The sequence below is a fragment of the Leucopleurus acutus genome (genome assembly GCF_964270905.1).
Source record: "Leucopleurus acutus genome assembly, chromosome: 10".
Lineage (NCBI taxonomy): Eukaryota > Metazoa > Chordata > Mammalia > Artiodactyla > Delphinidae > Leucopleurus > Leucopleurus acutus.
The window spans coordinates 68,285,859-68,308,599 of record NC_139153.1 but is presented as its reverse complement, the minus strand read 5'-3'; the positions used below and the strand labels follow the sequence as shown (position 1 = coordinate 68,308,599).

The window sequence follows — 22,741 nt, the reverse complement described above, 5'->3', positions numbered from 1 at the left end:
AAGAGATCGTCAACTTAATAATCACGTATATATATATAGATTGTTATGTATTAACCTCACAGTAACCACAAACCAAAACCTTTTATAAATACACACACAAATGAGAAAGGAATCCAAACATAACACTAAAGACAGTCATCAAATCACAAGGTAAGAGAGCAAAAGAAAAAGAAAGGAACCTTTCTTTTTCAAAAGAAAAAGAACTACAAAAACAACCAGAAAACAGTGAACAAAATGGCAATAAGAACATACCTATCAATAATTACTTTAAATGCAAATGAACTAAATGCTCCAATCAAAAGACATGCAGTGGCTGAATGGATAAAAAAACAAGACCCACATATATGCTTCCTGTAAGATTCACTTCAGATCTAAAGACACACAGAGACTGAACGTGAGGGGATGGAAAATATACTCCATGCAAATGGAAACTAAAAGAAAGCTGGGGTAGCTATACCCATATCAGACAAAATAGACTCTAAAACAAAAACTGTAACAAGAGACAGAGAAGAACATTATACAATGATAAAGGGATCAATCCAACAAGAAGATATAACAATTGTAAATATATATGCATACAACATAGGAGCACCTAAATACATACAGCAAATATTAACAAACATAAAGGGAGATATTGACAGTAACACAACAGCAGTAGGGGATTTTAGCACCCCACTTACATCAATGGACAGATCATCCAAAAAGAAAATCAATAAGGAAACATTGGCCTTATATAACACATTAGACCAGATTGACTCAAGATATATACATAGAACATTCCATCCAAAAGCAGTAGAATACACATTATTTTCAAGTACACGTGAAACATTCTCAGGATGGATCACATGCTAGGCCACAAACCAAGTCTCAATAAATTTATAAAGACTGAAATCATACCAAGCATTGTTTCCAACCACAAGGTATGAAACTGGAAATCAACTACAAGAAAAAAACTGCAAAAAACAAACATGTGGAGGCTAAACAGTATGCTACTAAACAACTAATGGGTCACTGAAGAAATCAAAGAGGAAATAAAAAAGTACCTAAAGTCAAATGAAAATGGAAACACAATGATCCAAAAACCTATGGGACACAGCAAAAGCAGTTCTAAAGGGGAAATTTATAGCAATACAAGCCTACCTCAGGAAATAAGAAAAATATCAAACAATCTAACTGTACATGTCCTTTATGAACTAGAGAAAGAAGAAGAAACAAAAACCAAAGTTAGTAGACGGAAAGAAAGATCAGAGCAGAAAGAAATGAAATAGAGGCTGAAGAAAACAATGGAAAAGATCAATGAAACTAAAAGCTGGTTCTTTGAAAAGATAAACAAAATTCATAAACTTTTAGCCAAATTCATCAAGAAAAAATGAGAGAGGGCCCAGATAAATAAAATCAGAATAAAAGAGAAGTCACAACCAACACCACAGAAATACAAAGGAAATTTAAAAATTACTACAATTATACTGACAACCTAGGAAAAATGGATAAATTCCTAGAAATATACAATCTCTTAAGACTGAATTAAGAAGAAATAGAATCCATTGAATGAATGGATAAAGAAAATGTGGTGTATATATATATAATGGAATATTACTCAGCCATTAAAAAGAATGAAATAATGCCATTTGCAGCAACACGGATGGACCTAGAGATTATCATACTAAGTGAAGTATGTCAGAAAGAGAAAGACAAATGCCATATGATATTACTTATATGTGGAATCTAAAATATGACACAAATGAACATATCTATGAAACAAAAACTGACTCACAGACATAGAGAACAGACTTGTGGTTGCCAGGGGGGAAGTGTGGAGGGAGGGAGAAGGATTGGGAGTTTGCGATTAGCAGGTGCAAACTATTATATATAGGATGGATAAACAAGGTTCTACTGTATAGCAAAGGGAAATATATTCAATATCCTATGATAAACCATAGTGGAAAAGAATATGAAAAAGAATATATATATATGTGTAACTGAGTCACTTTACTGTAGAGCAAAAATTAAACACAACACTGTAAATCAACTATACTTCAATAAAATTTTTTAAAAGAGAAGAAATAGAAAATATGAACAGAGTGATTACCAATGATAAAACTGAATCAGTAAAAACAAACAAACAAAAAACCTCCCAACAAACAAAAGTCCAGGACCAGACAGCTTCACAGGTGAATTCTAACAAACATTTAAAGAAGAGTTAATACCTATCTTTCTCAAACTACTCTAAAAAACGGAAGAGAAAGGAATGCTTCTGAACTCATTCTACTAGGCCAGCATCACCTTGCTACCAAAACCAAAGACACCACAAAAAAAGAAAATTACAGGCTAAATATCACTTATAAACACAGATGTAAAAATCCTCAACAAAATATTAGCAAACTGAACTCAACAATACTTTAAAAAGATTAAGACCAGGGCTTCCCCGGTGGTGCAGTGGTTGAGAATCTGCCTGCCAATGCAGGGGACATGGGTTCGAGCCCTGGTCCGGGAGGATCCCACATGCCGTGGAGCAACTGGGCCCGTGAGCCACAACTACTGAGCCTGCGCATCTGGAGCCTGTGCTCCGCAACAAGAGAGGCCGCGATAGTGACAGGCCCGTGCACCGCGATGAAGAGTGGCCCCTGCTTGCCACAACTAGAGAAAGCCCTCACACAGAAACAAAGACCCAACACAGCAAAAATAAATTAATTAATTAATTAACTCCTACCCCCAACATCTTAAAAAAAAAAAAAGATTAAGACCATGATCAAATGGAGTTTATCCCAGGGGTGCAAGGATGGTTCAATATCTGCAAATCAATCAACATAATACACCACATCAACAAACTGAATAAAAATCGTATGATCATCTCCATAGATACAGAAAAAGTTTTTGACAAAACTCAACATCCATTTATGATGAAAAAAACTCTCAACAAAGTTGGTAGAGAGAACATATCTCAACATAATAAAGGCCATAGATGACAAACCTACAGCCGACATCATACCCAACAGTGAAAAGCCGTAAATCTTTCCTCTAAGATCAGGAACAAGACAAGAGTGCCCACTCTCGCCACTTTTATTCAACATCATCGTATTGGAAGTCCTAGCCACAGCAATCACACAAGAAAAAGAAATAAAAGTTATCCAAATTGGACAGGAAGAAGTAAAATTGTTACTGTTTGCAGATGACATATACATATACTATATACAGAAAATCCTACAGATGCCACCAAAATGTTATTAGAATAAATGAACTCAGTAAAGTTGTAGGATACAAAATTAATATACTGAAATCTGTTGCATTTCTATATACTAACAACAAACTATCAGAAAGAGAAATTAAGAAAACAGTACCATTTACAACTGCATTGAAAAGATAAAATACCTACAAATAAATCTAACCAAGAAGGTAAAAAGATGTGTATTCAGAAAACTATAAGACATTGATTCATTCAAGAAACTGAAGATAACAAAACCAAATGAAAAGATATACTTTCCATTTGTCTGGAAGAATATTGGATTGGAAGAATGGATTCCAATGGGTTGGAAGAATATTGTTAAAATGACCATACTACCCAAGGCAATCTACAGCTTAACAAAATACCAATGGCATTTTTCACAGAACTAGAACAAATAATTCTAAAATTTGTGTGAAACCGTAAAAGACCACAACTATCCAAAACAACCTTCAGAAGAAGAACAAAGCTGGAGGTGTAACACTCCCTAATTTCAAACTAGGGAAATAGGGTCAATTAATCTATGACAATGGAGGCAAGAATATACAATGAGGAAAAAACAGCCTCTTCAATAAACAGTGTTGGGAAAACTGGATAGCTACATGCCAAAGAATCAAACTGGCCTACTTTCTCACTCCATACACAAAAATAAACTCAACATAGATTAAAGACTTAAATATAAGTAAGACTTGAAACCATAAAACTTACAGAAGAAAACACAGGTAGTATGCTCTTTGACATCAGTCTTAGCAATTTTTTTTTTGATATGTCTCCTTAGGCAAGGGAAATAAAAATAAACAAATGGCACTACATCAAAAGCTAAAAGGCTTTTGCACAGCAATGGGAGGGAGATATTTGCAAACAATATATCTGATAAGGGGTTATAATCCAAAATATACAAAGAACTCATACAACTCAACATCAAAAAAAAAAACACCTAGATGAATGGATAAAGAAGATGTGGTGTATATATATACATAATGGAATATACTCAACTATAAAAAAAGAACAATGCCATTTGCAGCAACATGGATGGACCCAGAGATTATCATACTAAGTAAGTCAAAGACAAATATCATACTATATCACTTATATGTGGAATCTAAAAAAATTATGCATACGTACTTGTTTACAAAACAGACTAACAGAAACAGACTCACAGACACTGAAAACAAATTTATGGTTACCCAAGAAGGAAGAGATAAATTAGGAGTTTGGGATTATCAAATATAAACTATATAAAATAAATAAGCAACAAGGTCCTACTGTATAACACAGGGAACTATATTCAATATCTTATAATAAACTATAATGGAAAAGAATCTGAAAAATAATACACGTTTTATATATATATAAAACTGAATCACTTTGCTGTATACTAGAAACTAACACAACATTGTAAATCAACTATACTTCAATTTAAAAAAAAAACACCTGATTAAAAAATGGGCAGAGGATCTGAATAGACATTTTTCTGTGGAAGACATACAGATGGACAAGCGACACATGAAAAGATCATCACTAATCATCAAGAAAATGCAAATCAAAACCACAATGAGATATCACCTCCCCGTCAGAATAGCTGTTATCAAAAACACAACAAATAACAAGTGTTGGCAAGGATATGGAGAAAAAGGAACATTCGTGCACTATTGGTAGGAATGTAAATTGGTACAGCCACGATGGAAAGCAGTATGGAGGCTCCTCAAAAAATTAAAAATAGAACTACCACATGATCTAGCAATTCCACTCTGGCTATTTTTCTGAAGAAAACATAAATGCTAATTCAAAAAGATATATGCACCCCTATGTTCACTGCAGCATTATTTACAATAGCCAATATACAGAAGCAACCTAAGTGTCCATCAACAGATGAATGAAGAAGATGTGGTATATATACACAAAGGAATATTACTCAGCCATAAAAAAGAATGAAATCTTGCCATTTGCAACAACATGGATGGACCTAGAGAGTATTATGCTAAGTAAAATAAGTCAGAGAAAGATAAATACTGTATGACTTCACTTATGCGGAATTTAAAAAAAAATGAACAAACAGAACAGAACAGAAATAGACTCACAGATACAGAGAACAAACTGGTGGTTGCCAGAAAGGAGGGGAGTGGAGGGGGATGAGTGAAATCAGAGAGGGAGATTAAGAGGTACAAACTTCCAGTTATAAAATAAATAAGTCACAAGATGCAATGTACAGCACAGAGAATATAGTAAATAATATAATAACTTTTTAAGGTGACAGATGGTAACTAGACTTCAGTGACCATTTTGTAATGTATAAAAATATCAAATAACTATGTTGTACACCTAAAACTAATATGATATCGTAAGTCAATTATACTTCAATAAAAAATAAAATTTTAAAAATAAAAATGGGCCAAGGACTTGAATAGACATTTCTCCAAAGAAGATATACAAACAGCCAATTTGCATATGAAAACATACTCAACATCATTACTCATTAGGGAAACGCAAACCAAAACTACAATGACCAATTCAGACCCATTAGGATGGCTGAAGTGTTGGAGAAGATATGAAGAAATTGGAACCCTGTTGCATTGCTGGTGAGAACGTAAAATGGTGCAGCAATCCCACTTCCAGAGGTATACCCAGACAAACTGAAAGCAGGGACACAAACAGTTACTTTGCACACCAATATTCATGGCAGTATTACTCTCAATAGCTAAAATGTGGGGAAAACCCAAATGTCCACCATCAGCTGAATGGATAAACAAAATGTGGTATGTACATATAATGAATTATTAATTAGCCTTTAAAAAGGAATGAAATCCTGACACATGTTACAACATGATCAATCTTGCAAACATTATGCTAAGTGAAATAGCCAGACACAAAACGACAATTATTGTATGAATGCACTTATATGAGGTACCTGCAATAAGCAAATTCACAGAGATAGAAAGGGGAATGGGGGATAAGGGGAATGGGAGTTACTGTTTCACAGGTAGAGAGTTTCTGCTTTGGATGGTTAAAAAGTTCTGGAAGGGCTTCCCTAGTGGCGCAGTGGTTGAGAGTCCGCCTGCCAATGCAGGGGACACGGGTTTGGGACACGGGTTCGTGCCCCGGTCCGGGAAGATCCCACATGCCGCGAAGCGGCTAGGCCCGTAAGCCATGGCCACTGAGCCTGCGCGTCCGGAGCCTGTGCTCCGCAGTGGGAGAGGCCACAACAGTGAGAGGCCCGCATACCGCAAAAAAAAAAAAAAAAACTTCTGGAAATGCATCGTGGTGATGGTTGCACAACAATGTGAATATACTTAATGCCACTGAATTATACATTTTAATAAGGGTTAAAATGATAAATGTTATGTTATGTATATATTTATTTATTTATTTATTTTTGGCTGTGTTGGGTCTTCATTGCTGTGCGCAGGCTTTCTCTAGTTGCAGTGAGCGGCGGCTACTCTTCATTGCGGTGTGCGGGCTTCTCATTGTTGTGGTTTCTCTTGTTGCAGAGCATGGGCTCTAGGCGCGCAGGTTTCAGTAGTTGTGGCATGTAGGCTCAGTAGTTGTGGCTTGCGGGCTCTAGAGCTCAGGCTCAGTAGTTGTGGTGCATGGGCTTAGTTGTTCCATGGCATGTGGGATCTTCCCAGGCCAGGGCTCAAACGTGTGTCCCCTGCATTGGCAGGCAGATTCTTAACCACTGTGACACCAGGGAAGCCACCTGTTATGTATATTTTACAATTAAAAAAAGGACTCAGGGCTTCCCTGGTGGCACAGTGGTTGAGAGTCCGCCTGCCAATGCAGGGACACAGGTTCGTGCCCCAGTCTGGGAGGATCCCACATGCCGCAGAGCGGCTAGGCCCGTGAGCCATGGCCGCTAGGCCTGTGCATCCGGAGCCTATGCTCCGCAATGGGAGAGGCCACAACAGTGAGAGGCCCGTGGACTGCAAAAAAAAAAAAAAAAAAAAGGACTCAAAATTTTTTTAACTTCTGCTTATCAAAAGACACCATTAAGAAAATGAATAGGCAAACCACAGATTGGGGAAAGATATTCACAACACACCAGACTTGCATTTAGAATATATAAATAATTCCAACAACTTAATAAAAATGCAAATCAATTTATAGGTTGCTTAAACACTCTGTGCAGTTGGGAGCATTGAGAAGTCCAGTTTTGCCATGCATCCACACACACCCGTATCAGATGCCAGCGTGGCTCAACAAAAAGAAGTCCAATTATTCAACATAGTTTTGGAAGATTTAGCCACAGCAATCGGAGAAGAAAAAGAAATAAAAGGAATCCAAATCGGAAAAGAAGAAGTAAAGCTGTCACTGTTTGCAGATGACATGATACTATACATACAGAACCCTAAAGATGCTACTAGAAAACTACTAGAGCTAATCAATGAATTTGGTAAAGTAGGAGGATACAAAATTAATGCACAGAAATCTCTTGTATTCCTATACATTAATGATGAAAAATCTGAACGAGAAATTAAGGAAACACTCCCATTTACCACTGCAACAAAAAGAATAAAATACCTAGGAATAAACCTACCTAAGGAGACAAAAGACCTGTATGCAGAAAACTATAAGACACTGATGAAAGAAATTAAAGATGATACAAACAGGTGGAGAGATATACCATGTTCTTGGATTGGAAGAATCAACATTGTGAAAATGACTATACTACCCAAAGCAATCTACAGATTCAATGCAATCCCTATCAAAATACTAATGGCATTTTTCACAGAACTAGAACAAAAAATTGCACAATTTGTATGGAAACACAAAAGACCCCGAATAGCCAAAGCAATCTTGAGAAAGAAAAACAGAGCTGGAGGAATCAGGCTCCTGGACTTCAGACTGTACTACAAAGCTACAGTAATCAAGACAGTATGGGACTTCCCTTGTGGCACAGTGGTTAGGAATCCGCCTCCCAATGCAGGGGACACGGGTTTGAGCCCTGGTCCGGGAAGATCCCACATGCTGCGGAGCAACTAAGCCTGTGTGCCACAACTACTGAGCCTGTGCTCTAGAGGCCACAGCCACAACTACTGAGCCCACGTGCTGCAACTACTGAAGCCCGCGTGCCTAGAGCCCGTGCTCCACAACAAGAGAAGCCACCGCAATGAGAAGCCCGCACACGGCAATGAAGAGTAGCTCCCGCTTGCTGAAACCAGAGAAAGCCTGTGCGTAGCAACGAAGACCCAACACAGCCAAAAACAAATTTAAAAAACAAACAAAAAAAAGACAGTATGGTACTGGCACAAAAACAGAAATATAGATCAATGGAACAGGCTAGAAAGCCCAGAGATAAACCCACGCACATATGGTCACCTTATTTTTGATAAGGGAGGCAAGAATATACAATGGACAAAAGACAGCCTCTTCAATAAGTGGTGCTGGGAAAACTGGACAGCTACATGTAAAAGAATGAAATTAGAACACTCTCTAACACCATACACAAAAATAAACTCAAAATGGATTAAAGACCTAAATGTAAGGCCAGACACTATAAAACTCTTAGAGGAAAACATAGGCAGAACACTCTATGACATAAATCACAGCAAGGTCCTTTTTGACCCACCCCCTAGAGAAATGGAAATAAGAAAAAAAATAAACAAATGGGACCTAATGAAACTTAAAAGCTTCTGCACAGCAAAGGAAACCATAAACAAGATGAAAAGACAACCCTCAGAATGGGAGAAAATATTTGCAAATGAAGCAACTGACAAAGGATTAATCTCCAAAATTTACAAGTAGCTCATGCAGATCAATATCAAAAAAACAAACAACCCAATCCAAAAATGGGCAGAAGACCTAAATAGACGTTTCTCCAAAGAAGATATACAGATTGCCAACAAACACATGAAAGAATGCTCAACATCACTAATCATTAGAGAAATGCAAATCAAAACTACGATGAGGTATCACCTCACACCAGTCAGAATGTCCATAATCAAAAAATCTACAAACAATAAAAGCTGGAGAGGGTGTGGAGAAAAGGGAACCCTCTTGCACTGTTGGTGGGAATGTAAATTGATACAGCCACTATGAAGAACAGTATGGAGGTTCCTTTAAAAACTAAAAATAGAACTATCATATGACCCAGCAATCCCCCTACTGGGCATATACCCTGAGAAAACCATAATTCAAAAAGAATCATGTACCACAATGTTCACGGCAGCTCTATTTACAATAGCCAGGACATGGAAGGAACTTCTCTGGGAGACTTGGGATTGTACTCTTAGAAATGACCTTTACAACACCTGTTTGGCTCCCCTAAGAAAGCACTTCTATCGATTCATTGCCACTATACAACTCTCCAGCCTATCTAGAAAACTGTTCAATAAGGCTTGCCCACTTAGCAAACTGAGCCAACTGTCACAACTTTAAATTATCACCACTAACGGGGAAGGGGGAAAACAATTAATGAAGGTTAAAAAAAAAACAAAAACCAGCATTCACATGGCCTATTTGGGGAACTCATGGACTGGCAAAAGCTTTGGTAACAGAAATTTCCAAAGCATGTTATGTACTTGCTTTCCAGCCGTCTCTTGCTTCCAACCAGGGGACTTCACAGGGCAACAAACTATGATGGCCTTTTACAAATGGAAGCAATTAAAGGGAAATTACTCCTTCCTCTGAGGACACAGAACAAGTCTGCTCTCTGTTAGGTTTCACTATCATACTCAGGCTCCCATGGGCAGGGGTATGCCAGCCAGGCTCCCACTGGCCACCCTTGTGGCAGGGCATGGGAGCAGGATGAAAGTCCTCAAGGTACCCAAAGTCCCAGGGAGCCCTGGAATAAGCAGACCAATCCCAGTTACCAATTTTTCAAAATTAACAAAGTGATACAAAGAGCTGGTCATTCAGTCCTTCATTCTCTGGTCTTTCTTGATAGCCCAGTGGTGCCAGCAAAAAAAAAGAAACAAAGAATAAAAACACATTGGTTTGCTTACCTTTCATTGGACCGTATCACGTAGTCAGTAAATTCATGGTCTCCCTTGATCACCTCCAAGGGGACCACAAGGTTGACGTCGGAATCGGTGTTCCGCAGCTGGTTGAGTTTAATATTGACTGAGAAGAGGTAATCCCGCACGTCATCGATGCCCACCTTCAGGCCCTTGCACACCACATACCTGGCAGGAGATACCCTGTCACTCCACTGAGCAAGGGCTTCCCTCACTTTTCCCTTCCCCAATCCCCTTGCTGAGTCGTGAAGCTCTTGTCTATGCACAAAGAACAGCACAGGGCTTCCCTGGTGGCGTAGTGGTTGAGAGTCTGCCTGCCGATGCGGGGGACGCGGGTTCGTGCCCCGGTCCAGGGGGATCCCGCGTGCCGCGGAGCAGCTGGGCCCGTGGGCCATGGTCGCTGAGCCTGCGCACCCGGAGCCTGTGCTCCGCGGCGGGAGAGGCCACAACAGTGAGAGGCCCGCGTATGGCAAAAAAAAAAAAAAAAAGAACAGCACAGTCTGTGTGTTGCAAAGTTCACCTCAAATCCTTTCTTTTTATGTTGGGCTGTATTTCTACTCTCTATGGCTGTGGTTCCCAACTGCCCTGTGCCAGGTTGGCTGCATCATCGTCACCTGGGAAGTCTGTTAAGTTAAAGACAATCAGACTCTCCAGGGACAGGGCCCAGAAATCTGTGTTTTTAACAAGCCACTTAGAAATTCGGATTGGCCACATCTTCTCTCACATCGTGTATGGACACTGTGTCCCACCTGGGACGCCAACAGTGACTCTGGTTAGTGGCCCATTTAGTCCCTCCAGGTGACCGTTCTATTGGTCTCCTTCTCCCTCCCGGGCCAAGCCAAGGGTTGCCCACGTAAGTGTGGTGAATAAGGTTTGTGGAAAAGGAGGCAGAGGCTGACGGGTACATTGAAGAACCATTAAAATCCAAATCCTGACTCCTCTTGGCTCCAATCACTTTTTTTAAGTCAAGGTTTTTAATGTAGCTTGAGTGGTCATGCCAGAGATGCACCAGGATTTGCTGTTCTGACATTTAGCCAACTAGTCTGATTAAAATGGACAGGAAAGTCTCACCTCTCTGAGTTGGCAGGACGGCTGGTGATCGGCTTAAAGAGACATACTCGTTCAAAGCAGCAGTACAGCAGGTAGATGAGCCCCACACTGAAAGGTGTGAAGAGGTCAAAGGTTTTACAGATGAAGTGGCCTCCTAGATGAGAGAGAAAAACAGTAGCAGTCAGCAGCTTCCATTCCACAAGGTGGGTAAGGCAGTCTCAGGGAGTATGACGAAGTCAGGGACCCAGCAGCTGGGTCCATTAAAGTCACAGGCAATATAAGGGAAAGACTCAGTTTTAGAGGGGACTTTGGGGATTCTATGGCACTTTTTCCCCTAAATTCCTCATTCAGCCACCTGTCACCTAATATAAGCAGATTGTTTTTTAACTTCCAAGCCAACCCCTATACATGCTCTTGTCCAACAGGGCCTCTAAGAGGTGGGTCCGGGTGGGGAGACAGCAGAGGCAGTGTCACCTGTCCGGACAACGGACAGCGCCATGAGGAACTGACAGAGCAGCAGCTGTTTGCTGAGGATCTCCTGCAGGTTCTCCTGTCCCTCCACTGAGAAACCCTGAAATGAGAGCACAAGGATCAGGGTAGAAAACAGAAGTGATGAGGACTGAAAAGAGTACCCCCTACCTCATCTTCTGTGAGATTTCTTAAAGTGTTTTCATTGATCTCCACCGTCTGACCGATAAAGATACAGCTTGGTGTTTAGATTCTTCAGCGTGGTCACATGGCTCACTGTGGTGAAGACAGCACCTGGGACCCAGGCCTGACTACTGAGCCAGTGCTGTTTTCCTGCTCTATCACTCCCAGGGATGGAACCAAGTCTGCTCCTCCAAGGAGATGGTCCAGAAAATTTTAAAACTCACGTGGGAATCCAAGGGAAGAGTACGGCAGAACAGAGTCAAAATACGCTAGTCACAGGCCAACTACAAGATAGGAAACTAAATGCCCTGGTGAATCCAGTGAGATCCAGGGAGTACATGTGGCCTGAAACTCTGCAAATGGGCTTGCTCAGTTGTGGGCTGACCACCGAACAGGCCCCAATCTGGTGACAGGAGAAAAGTTAGCATAACTCTGACAGTCACAGTAATCTCTTTCTCTGCGGACCAAGGATTTATTCACAAAACCCCCTTTCCTGTCCCAAGACCATGGAGCCTCTCCCTCCAGCTGGCAGTGTCTCTGGCCAGGGTGTTTGTTCAAAGAATGTACACTGCTATTCTTGGAGTGGTCTCCCTCTCTGTGAGATCCCAGCAGGGAGCAGACAGCCATGCTCACACAGAAGTGAAGGAGGCCAGGGGCTGTGATAGGAAGAGAGGGGAGTTGTTGTTTAATGGGTACAGAGTTTCAATTTTGCAAAATGAAAAAGTTTTGGAGATCTGTCTCACAATAGTGTGAATATACTTAACACTACTGAACTGTAAACTTAAAAACGGTTGCAATGGTAAATTTTACGTTATGTGTTTTTCATCACAATAATTAAGAAAAGTAAAGAGGCTGGCCTCCATTAAGCTGGGCCCAGCCGGGCCAGGTCTCCAGAATCAAAAATGTTTAGCAACGTCTTCCAGATTTACAGATGCTTCTTAAAATGCATGTCTGTTTATAGGGGAAACAGACAAACAAATAAATCAGCCACACAGGTCACCAGTCCAAGCTGCCTAAGCCAGAAGGACAATCCTTGAGTTTGCCACTCTAGCTGACAAACTGCAAGGCTGCCTGCCTCCCAAGCACTATCAGATCCCTCAAGCACAGGTGAAGCGGCCCCTCCCTCCCCTCCACCCAAGCCTGTCTATCTGTTGTCCCCTGCTGTGCACAAAGCTTTGGTGAGCGAGGTGCATGTTCAGATCCTGTGCTGATATCCTAAACATTTCTTCACCTCTCCACAGGGCTACTGCTTGAAAGGCTACCCAAGGGGCTCCAGAGGCTCTTCTCAACTCTGGCCATGTGACCCTGGTGCAACTGCGACTTCTCTGACCCTCCTCTACACTAATTTGTGGCTCATTCCAGAAAAGACTACCTGCAGCATCAGATTACTAGGTGAGAAAGCTGCAGGGGACTTGCCTCTATACATCAAATACCTGCCCAAGAAACAGGCGATGTGAATATTCACTGTAGCCCAGTGATTGACCGAGCCTCCTGTGGAGTCCCGGAGGACTCCTTTGAGCTGCTGCCTTCGGTTATACGGTCACCTATTAGCCCATCCAGAGGCTTAGGAGCGGCCATTTGTAGACAGCCTCTACCAGGAGCAGCACCCAGGTGACAAATGACGGGAATGTTCTTCCCGGTCAGCTCTGCCTAGCTCATCTTAGTCATGGCCCTCCTCTCACCATGTCTCATAGCCAACCAAGGCCCTTTGAAGAAGTGAGCTGAGAAGGTCCACTTGCTCCAAGCAAAGATGCCCACAACATCACAGCCTTGACAAAGTTACCACTGAAAAGATGCACGAAAAGAATAAAAACATACATCACACATCCCTACTATCTGCCCTTCCAGGGCAGCTAAAGGACCAAACCAAAACAAACAAAACCAATTTTCAAGCCTCTAACATGATAAATCCCTAAAGCATCACCCTATGAAGAGCAGGTCACCTACCCCATCAGCCATCAGAAAGTGGACACCCTTGCGATCTGTGTTATCCAGGACAAAATTCCGAAAAGCAGTGATGTTCTCCGGGCGGGTGATGTCTCCATCTCCATCGATCCCACCCTCACCTGACAAGACACAAGATTCACATTTAGCTCATATGCCCTGTGCATCCCTGGAGCTGGGACACAAGCTCTCTGGGGCTGTGAACACAGGTACCAGGTGTACCTCGAGGCCCAGGAGAAAAGCCCCTGTGAGGAGCAACTCACTGAAGGACCCATCATACAAGGCTGCCTTGCAGTGATGGACAGGAGGCAAAAACAGTGCCCTGCTATAATAAAGCAGAGTTCAGAAGGAGCTGACCAGCCAAGAGTCATCAACTGAAACAGAAGCTCTTCATACTCAAGATCAAAGTTGTGTTTAAAGCACCTACATTTAGGAACCAATATCAATTTCTTAATAAGAACTGTTAACAAAGGACTTAGGATTTGCTGCCAAATCACAAAAAGCGAGCCAGAGTGGAGGGAACTGCTGGAGGGCTGCTGAGCTGGCTGGAGATGGGTGTGGGTTTGTATGTGTTAATAACCCTGCCAGTTCTCAGCCAGAGATCAGGCAGTTTCATTATCTCCTGTCACCACAAGAGAAGAAAGGAGGAATTAATATGGCTCTGGTGAGAGTTTGCTTAGTGGAGTATTTAACCTGTACCCACAGGCCTGGGGTAAAAAGGGACAGTCTAGAGGGAACCGAGACCTTCATGACATTGGCTGGGAACCCCAGACTCAGAGACCTGGGAAAGAAAACATGGCAAGTGGATAATAACTACTTCTGACCTAAAGTCTCCAAAGAGAACTGCCTCTCATAGCCCCTGCTACCCTCCTCCACGTCCCTACCGTAGTAGGGTTCGAAGAGCTCACTGGAGGCCGAGTAGAAGTCTTCCAGCTTAAAATCGTTAGGACCCTTCAGAGTCATTCCAAAGCCCTTTGCGTGCCACTTCTTCCTCCACAGCACATACTCCGAGAAGCCACCTGGGCCTGCACAGACGTCAGCAAAGTATAGAAGCTCAGCTTCCCGGTCCTTCACCAGTGGTTTCTGCAAAGGCAAGTGGAAGTCAGGAGAGGAAGGGAAAAAAGATGGCTAAATGGGGAGCAGGAAAGAGAAGGCAGGGGGAGTAAAATAAGCCTTTCAGCAAGCACAATGCAGAGTTCCTGTGGCTAGAGCCACAAGCGCCCGGAAATGTGTCCTCTGTGATCATTGCCCTCCAAAGTTTTTGCCCATCCCCACCTCAAACACCCCTGATGCCTTTCAACCCACCAGGCCTAGCTCAGACTCCTAATAAAAACATCTTAATGGGCATCTAAGTGTGCATTTTTTATTTCTCAGCATCTTTTCCTCAGCATTATTTCTCAGCATCATATCCTGCCTTACAAAAGTCCCACTGAGCAGAATATTCTAACCCCACATTACAGATAGGGAAAAAGAGACCCCAAGACACAAAGCGACTTGTTCACAGACAGCCCGCAGCAAAGCTAAATCAGAATCCCATCAGCCTGACCATTAGATGCAGGCCTTCCTGTCCAACCAAAGTCTGAGGGGCTCTCACATCACCCCCTCTCAGCCACAGGGCCTATCTTTCCAGATCATAGCCTCTGCTTCCCTTCTCCCCTACCTCTGAGGCTCTCCCTTTTTTTTCCAATTAACTTTTTTTTTTTTTTTTTGCGGTACGCGGCCCTCTCACTATTTGTGGCCTCTCCCGCTGAGGAGCACAGGCTCCGGACGCGCAGGCTCAGCGGCCATGGCTCACGGGCCCAGCTGCTCCGTTGCATGTGGGATCTTCCCGGACCGGGGCACGAACCCGTGTCCCCTGCATCGGCAGGCGGACTCTCAACCACTGCGCCACCAGGGAAGCCCCCCAATTAACTTTTTATCATGGAATAATTTCAGATTTATAGATAAGGTGCAAGAATAAAGTTCGCATATACCCTTCACCCAGTTTTATTAACATCTTACATTGTCATTTGTCAAAATTAAGAAACTGACACAGGTACATTACTATTAACTAAAGTCCAGACTTGATTCCGATCTCACTAGAGCCCTTGTTCTGTTCCATGACCCCATCCAAGATACCACAGTGCATTGAGTCTCCTCCTTTTTAGCACCCCCTCCCTCTCCTGCCTTTGCTCCTCTGCTAGCCACGGCCTGGGTGGTGCATAGCTGGGAGCTGACAAGGTAGAGAGAACAGGAGACAATGGTGTGCAGCTTCCGGGCAGCCATCAGAGCACCCACCCACCTAAGGAATGACTAAATTACAATAATCATTTGTATTTTTATTGGATTATAGTTTTGGCCACTTGAGTGGCTTTAACTCTTAATCTAAAATGTTGGGAGTTCCCTGGTGGCCTAGTGGTTAGGATTCCCGGTTTTCACTGCTGTGGCCCAGGTTCGATCCCTGGTCGGGGAACTTAATCCCGCAAGCCATGCAGCACGGCCAAATAAATAAACAAAATAAAATGTATGCTGCGTGCAGACCTAGACTGTGTGTTTACGCTTCTCTTCTACACACCTGGGCCCTAGATGATGAATTCTACTTGTCCCAACCCTCCACAGCAGAGAGGATAAACCATCTGCACTGGTGACAAGAGGTTGAGTTCTAGAGGGGGTGACTGCAGGGGACCCTCATGAACATCCAGCAGAAAGGGGCTAAGACAGCTGAGCCTTCTCTCTCTACAGGTTTGGCATGGCTGGGTGCTTGTCCAGAGCTCTGTTAACTGCTAGATAAAGATCAGAAAGCTTCAGGGGAAACAGTTATAAGAAAGAAATGGAAATACTGATGCTCACGATCCAGTCACTTTCTAGGTGACAAGGGCCTTGCCTCTGATGATGGTTATCTACCTTTATCAAACAGTGAAAAAGTCTCAGGAGAAAGACTTTAGCTAAAAATAAACTTCATCATCCTGTGACAAGCCCATTCAGCATGCTGGGATATATCAGTTCTTTCTCCCCTACCCCTGCCACTCCACCCTAGCATACTTTTGTTCCTGAGCCATCAGTTTTCATATTTTTGGATTATATTCATTTGCACATACAAAGAAAGACCTAACGGCATTTGCCGAGAATATTACGCGGCACTTCCCAGGCTGCAACGTGGTAGTGAGGCAGGGGTCACAATTTTAAGGCTTGCACATGCTAGAAAGAGTGAAAACATTGTTCCTCACCACTGGCCATGTCCTAGCCCCAGGCTCCAGCCTCTCTGGGTGAGCAGATGGCCCAAAGGAAGACTGGGAGAAGGAAGGGGAATGAATCAATGAAAGCATCTCACCTTCAAGAAGAGGGCATAAATATGATCTGTTCTGTGATTTCAAGATGTGTCATACCCTCACAGGCCACAGCCAGAAGGTCCTTTCATAGAAAGGACATCTGGGATTCTCACCTCTGCCATTTACTGGCTGTGCAGTCAAAGGCAAGTCCGTAACTTATGTCTTTAAGCTCGAGCTTCCTCAACTGTAAACTGGGACTAATGCAGATTATTTTTTAAGGCTATTAGAGGATTAAATGAAGTACCATATGTCAAAGACCTTTAGAAACTGTACAATACTAAACAAATGTAAGATAACATTATATTCAACTAGATCAACCTCCTTAGAGTCAAAACTCTGGTCCCTTCCATCCTTCCGTCTTTGCAATGCCTAGCACTGTGCTCCACATGCAGTGGGCACTTTGTAAGTGCTGTCTAATTTCTTCTAAGACAGCACTGAAACTTAAAGATCTACATTCAGTTTTTGTCTCCTGTTACGCTTCACAGCCAATGTTTTCTTACCTCAACAATAACCCCAAGCACACAAGTCCCTCACATAACATTTTGGTTTATAATATGCTTCCATATACCCAAACAATCTAAATTCCCTTCTTTCCCTTGTCCCTTCCAATTCTTGTTTATGATTTCTTTATTTCCCTACCCTAGCCTCTTTTCTCCTTTTTCCACAACCTGCAGAAGCAGAAACACACTGAAACACCTCAGAGACCCTCCCTCTGGCTTCCCACCTCCAACCTCCTCACACTTTCCCAAGCTTCAAGTTCTCCACACTCTTATTCTGTAATTTGCCTGATGCAAGAGCCACTGAGACCCTAGCCAACCTGGGCATGTGCCTGGGGCTTCCACCACTCCCAGCTCTGCTGGGAGTGCTCTAGAGTGTCTCGCCTAAAAAACACACCAAGCCTGCTGGGCTTGGCTGTCACTCTGGTCCTTGGGGGAAAACAGAGGTGAAAAGAGAGAAGAAAACACTAGGAGCTGAAGAGAAATCACTTTTTATAGTGTAGTGCAGAAGAACATCTCTGAAAGGGCAATTCTCCATGGCCACTATCAATCAATTCAAGTCAAGAAGCTGCCTGAAGCATCACAAACACGGCTGCCTTTTCCTATGTAACTAATATCTCCACCCTCGACCTCAATGGGACAACCCTGATGCCTACTTCATTTTCCTGACAGCGAAAGAAAATAACCAGATACCAGCTGCTGGAGGCGTTTAACATTCAAAAGCCCAAAGTGATGCTGTGACTTCCCAGCAGCTTGACAGAGTTCCTTTGCCAGGCAGGGGTTTAAAAGAAATCATTTGGAGCTCAAAAAATTAAATCAACATTATATCAACCTAATTTTCTCAAGATGCTAATTCCAAGAGCCCTTTTGTGCAGCTTGCTGGTACTGTAAAATGGGGAGGGAGACCTGGGAGAGAAAAATAACTAAAGACTAGAGGGGTCCACCTACCAGTTTTGCCAGCACTGAAGAAGTAGTCAGGGTGAAGCCGAAACATTAAAGAACTTGGAAAACAAGTTTCTTTAAGCAGTGGATAATCGGGGCCTAGTAGAAGGAGGGTGAGTGAAGCAGAAACAGGTTTGGGAACAGCTGGCTCCTGGCCCCTTCACTGTCAGAGAGAACTAACTTTCTAGGACTGGGTAAAAATGCTTTGAAACCCTGAAGGGAATGTTAGAATGAAATTTCCTGTTTTCTTTCTCTATCATTATGGAGGGTCTGTGTTCAGAAAAATGACATGTAGCAAAGTAGAAAATCATTTTGCTCTACCACTTCTTGAGAAGGGCCAAAGACTGGTAATTATGATCCCACATAAAGCTTGTTCAGAGAGGCAGAAAGGGAAAGGGGCCATGTTTGAAATCACAGATTTTAGAGCTGGAACAAATCTTAAGAGTCTTTTGGTCCTACCCCAGCCCTCTGGCAGGTTCGTAGGGCTAATTTCAGAGATGAGGCAGCTGAGACACAAAGAAGGTATGAACCTAAGTGACACCACCTGCGACTAAGTGCTGCACTCCATGCCCGCCCTCAACCCTCACTGAACACAGCCTAGGTCTTCAGACACAATATTGATTTTAAATAGACCAGTGAAAGAACCCAGATACCCACATTTCATTCAACACTCAAACATTTCCCAGAGTACTGCCCTCTCATACCAGAAACAGCAACCAAATCAGATGATGTCACAAGTTTCAATTTGGAACACTCACTGTAAGGACTGTATACAGTCATCCCGCAGTGTCTGCAGGGTATTGGTTTCAGGACTCCTGCAGCCACCAAAATCTACAGATGCTCAAGTCCTTTATATAAAATGGCAGTGTACAGTCGGCCCTCTGTATTGGTGGATGCAGAACCTACAGACACGGAGGGCTGACTGTACTCAGACTCTACCGCATCCATGGTAGGAAGAAAGCAGGGGAAGGCTCCTTGGTGGCAACTGGCCTCCACACATCAATGAGCACAGAAAGGCTTTACAAACCCCCAACGCTGTACCCTTATCAGCTCTCAAGTCCACCAGAATTTCCAGAACACAAGCACCACAGGGAAAGGGGTCACATCTATCTCCTTCAAAATTATATTCCTGGTACTGTGCCTGGCACAATGTAGGGGTTTTGATAAATACACGTTTAATGAATGCAGGAGGGAGGCCTGTGTTCTAGCTCATGGCCTCATCTCCCTGCTCCCTAGGCCTATAGATGCACAGCTGCTGATTTTGTCAGGAATGCCCCTTCTCCACCCCTGCAAGCCCTGCTGCCTCCACTCAGAGTGAGCAGCAGGGTCTGCAGAGTTGGGGGGTGGGACTCAGGGCCTGAAGCCCTAGAGACAACTGCTTACTGGGGCACTCCTGGGACCACAGGGAAGCACTGTGGAACCCTACCTGAAGAGCTCAAAGCAAAATATATCTCTTTCACCTAGCAGGAATACTCTCCTAGCACTGCACAAATGGCAATTTCTGAAGCTCAAGCTCATTTGGCACTATGAATTCAGAAGCAAAATCTTGTTCTCACCCCATAAGAGTCCCTCGGATTTGTAAACATGCGATCAAACACAAAATCCATGTTAGCCATCTTCATTGCCGCCCTGCAACAAAGCAAGACAGAAAAGTGTGCCTCAGTACCAGACATATGGAGAGCTAAGGCTCAAATGAAAAGGTAGAGCAGTGTACATCGGGGTGGGGGGGAAGGAAATGTCAGCAAACCTGTTTAGGAAGAAGACTCCTCGGATCATCTCGTAGGGGTTGGCCCGGGTCCGAGCTCGCCGCATCTCCTCCCCATCCAGGACGTCAAACACATTCTGCCCAGAGAGAATCAGAACCTGAAGGTGAGCATCACCCTTTGGGATGAAACAGGTGTCTTAATGAGCTTGAGGGGCCTGATTCACAGCCCTCTGAAGAGCTAGGCTCCTGCCGTATCCCAGTTCTGAAATGACCAGATGTGTGACCCTAGACAAGTCACTCAATCACTGACCCTCAACTACCTCACCTGTAAAATGGTACAAAATAAAAGGGAAGTAAGCATGTGCCTGGCACATGGTTAAGTGGTTAATAAATGGCACGGAGTCACCTCCTGGCACTGGTAATCCTCATAACAAATCTGCTTCTCCACCCCAGCAGCAACTTCCCAAGGGACCAGAGTTCTGATATGAAGGGTACCCAGAGAGAGGGTAGACAAACCAAGACCAGAGTTTTCTGAGGGCGCCTACCACACAGGAGGGAACCCTTCTCTGTTCTCTAATATTCTCTCTGAAAAAAGAAAGCCTCACCTTACCTGAGTTCCAGTCACCTTAAGGATATTCCCAACACTCTGCCTGCCAGAAAAATAAGCTCTGTGAAGCTAGTCTGAGGCCTTGCTTCTTCTCCAACCCATTTCCTCCTCAGAGTTTCCTTGGCCCATTCTGCCCCAGGCAATGCACTTCCTGACCCAAAGACAGGCCAAAAGACATCAAGGGGAGGGTAACACCAGCTACTTCTTTTAATTTTTACAACAACACTGGGAAGTGAGTATTTTCTCCCTAATTTATAGGTGAGGAAACTCAAACTCAGAGAAGCTAAAGCAAGTGGCCCAAGGTCACACAGGAAAAAAAAAAAAAAGCTGCTAAACTAGGATTTGAATTCAGCTCTATCTGATGCTACACAATGATTCTGAACCTTTCACTATGTCAGGCCCCCTTCAGGATTACAATGAACCGACCCACTGAAATTAAGTGGTTCCTTTCCTGGCTACTGATCACAGGGATAGCGCAACACTACAGGGCAGGAGAGCCACCAGGAAAAAGGACACCTCACAGAAATGTACCAAGCTACCTATCTGATCTCAAGGAAAAATCTTAGCTAAACTTCAGCCTCCCCACAACTGACTCAAAAGAACAAGAAAAGCCTTGCACAACCCCTCACACAAAATCTTCAACTCCAGCTCTAGCCACGAGTCCTTACCTTACATTGCAACACACTGTGAAGCAGCTCTTCCCCACAAAACTCTGTTTCATCTTCAATAATCATCTTTCTCTACAGGGAGAAGAAAACAATCAAAAATGACCACAAGCAACTGTATTTGGGGGGATGGATGGAGAAACTAGGGTTCTGAGTGAGTAGAGCAAAAGGGGCCAAAGAACATCAATCCCTGAGGGGCGGGAAAAAGAAAATCCTAAATCCCTCTGGCTCTAGTCCAGATGGCTGTGAGATGAAGCAGCCCCCTGGGTACTCTGACTAGAGCACCATATGCATACAAGACTCATGAATGCTGAGGCTGAGAAAAGCAAACAGGAAGGAGACATCCAAGCTGTCTGTCCCTAGAGTGTGGAGGCAGAAGGATGGGGAATGCCCCAAATGACAGAAGCCTTTCCCTCAACCAGGAAGCCTCCTGCTCTGTGATGAGTACGAAGGCAGGATACCAGGCACTGACCTGGTAGTGTCACAGAAAACAAGGGTGAGGGAGCCTCATGGGGATGTCAAGTCCAACTTCATGTCTGAGTGAGGCTACCTCTAAATCAGTGATGCTCAAACTTAGCGTTCTCAGGTTTACACTCTTCAAGATCACTGAGGACCCCCCAAAGAGCTTTTGTTTATATAAGAGATATGTGTATATATATTAGAAGTTAAAACTGAGAAAACATTTAAATATTTACTAATATAGTTTAAAAGAAGATGGTATATTAACATAAATAACATTTTTATGAGAAAAAACTACATTTCCAAAAAATAAATGTATTGAGAAGAGTGGCCCTGTTTTCCATTTTGCAAATCTCTCAATATCTGGCTTAATACACAACAGCTAGATTCTCCTGTCCACATTTGCATTCAATTGGTCGTGATATCACATGTCATGGTCACTGGAAAACTCCACTGGACACTTGTGAGAGAATGAGAATGAAAAAGGCAAATAACTTTTCAGTATCATTATTAAAATAACTTTGACCTGGTAGACCCCGTGAAAGGGTCAGGGAGATCCCTGGAGGTCCCTACACTTTGAGAACTGCTCTCCAGACCATGCTGACTTGGTATAGCTATCTACTTTATTCTTATAATTTTCCAGAAGGAAATTAAATTTCCTCCGTAACAACTCCCTCAATACTTTCTGAGGACAGGGATAGTGCCTTTTTATCTACCTGAAACAGTGCCCAGCAGTGACC

General features: G+C 42.9%; 1 protein-coding gene across 2 annotated transcripts in view; it reads right to left on the bottom strand.

Annotated features, from left to right (window-relative positions):
* CMTR1 (cap methyltransferase 1) overlaps window positions 1-22,741 on the bottom strand; it is a 59,659-nt gene that overhangs the window by 18,489 nt on the left and 18,429 nt on the right. For both annotated transcript variants that reach the window (XM_082847102.1, XM_082847103.1), the window contains 8 exons: window positions 21,546-21,617; window positions 20,313-20,407; window positions 20,122-20,194; window positions 14,703-14,901; window positions 13,822-13,940; window positions 11,698-11,794; window positions 11,245-11,377; window positions 10,162-10,341 (listed from right to left, as the gene is read on the bottom strand). In XM_082847102.1, the coding sequence (XP_082703228.1) occupies window positions 10,162-10,341; window positions 11,245-11,377; window positions 11,698-11,794; window positions 13,822-13,940; window positions 14,703-14,901; window positions 20,122-20,194; window positions 20,313-20,407; window positions 21,546-21,617 (968 nt within the window). The remainder of the gene's footprint in view (window positions 1-10,161; window positions 10,342-11,244; window positions 11,378-11,697; window positions 11,795-13,821; window positions 13,941-14,702; window positions 14,902-20,121; window positions 20,195-20,312; window positions 20,408-21,545; window positions 21,618-22,741) is intronic.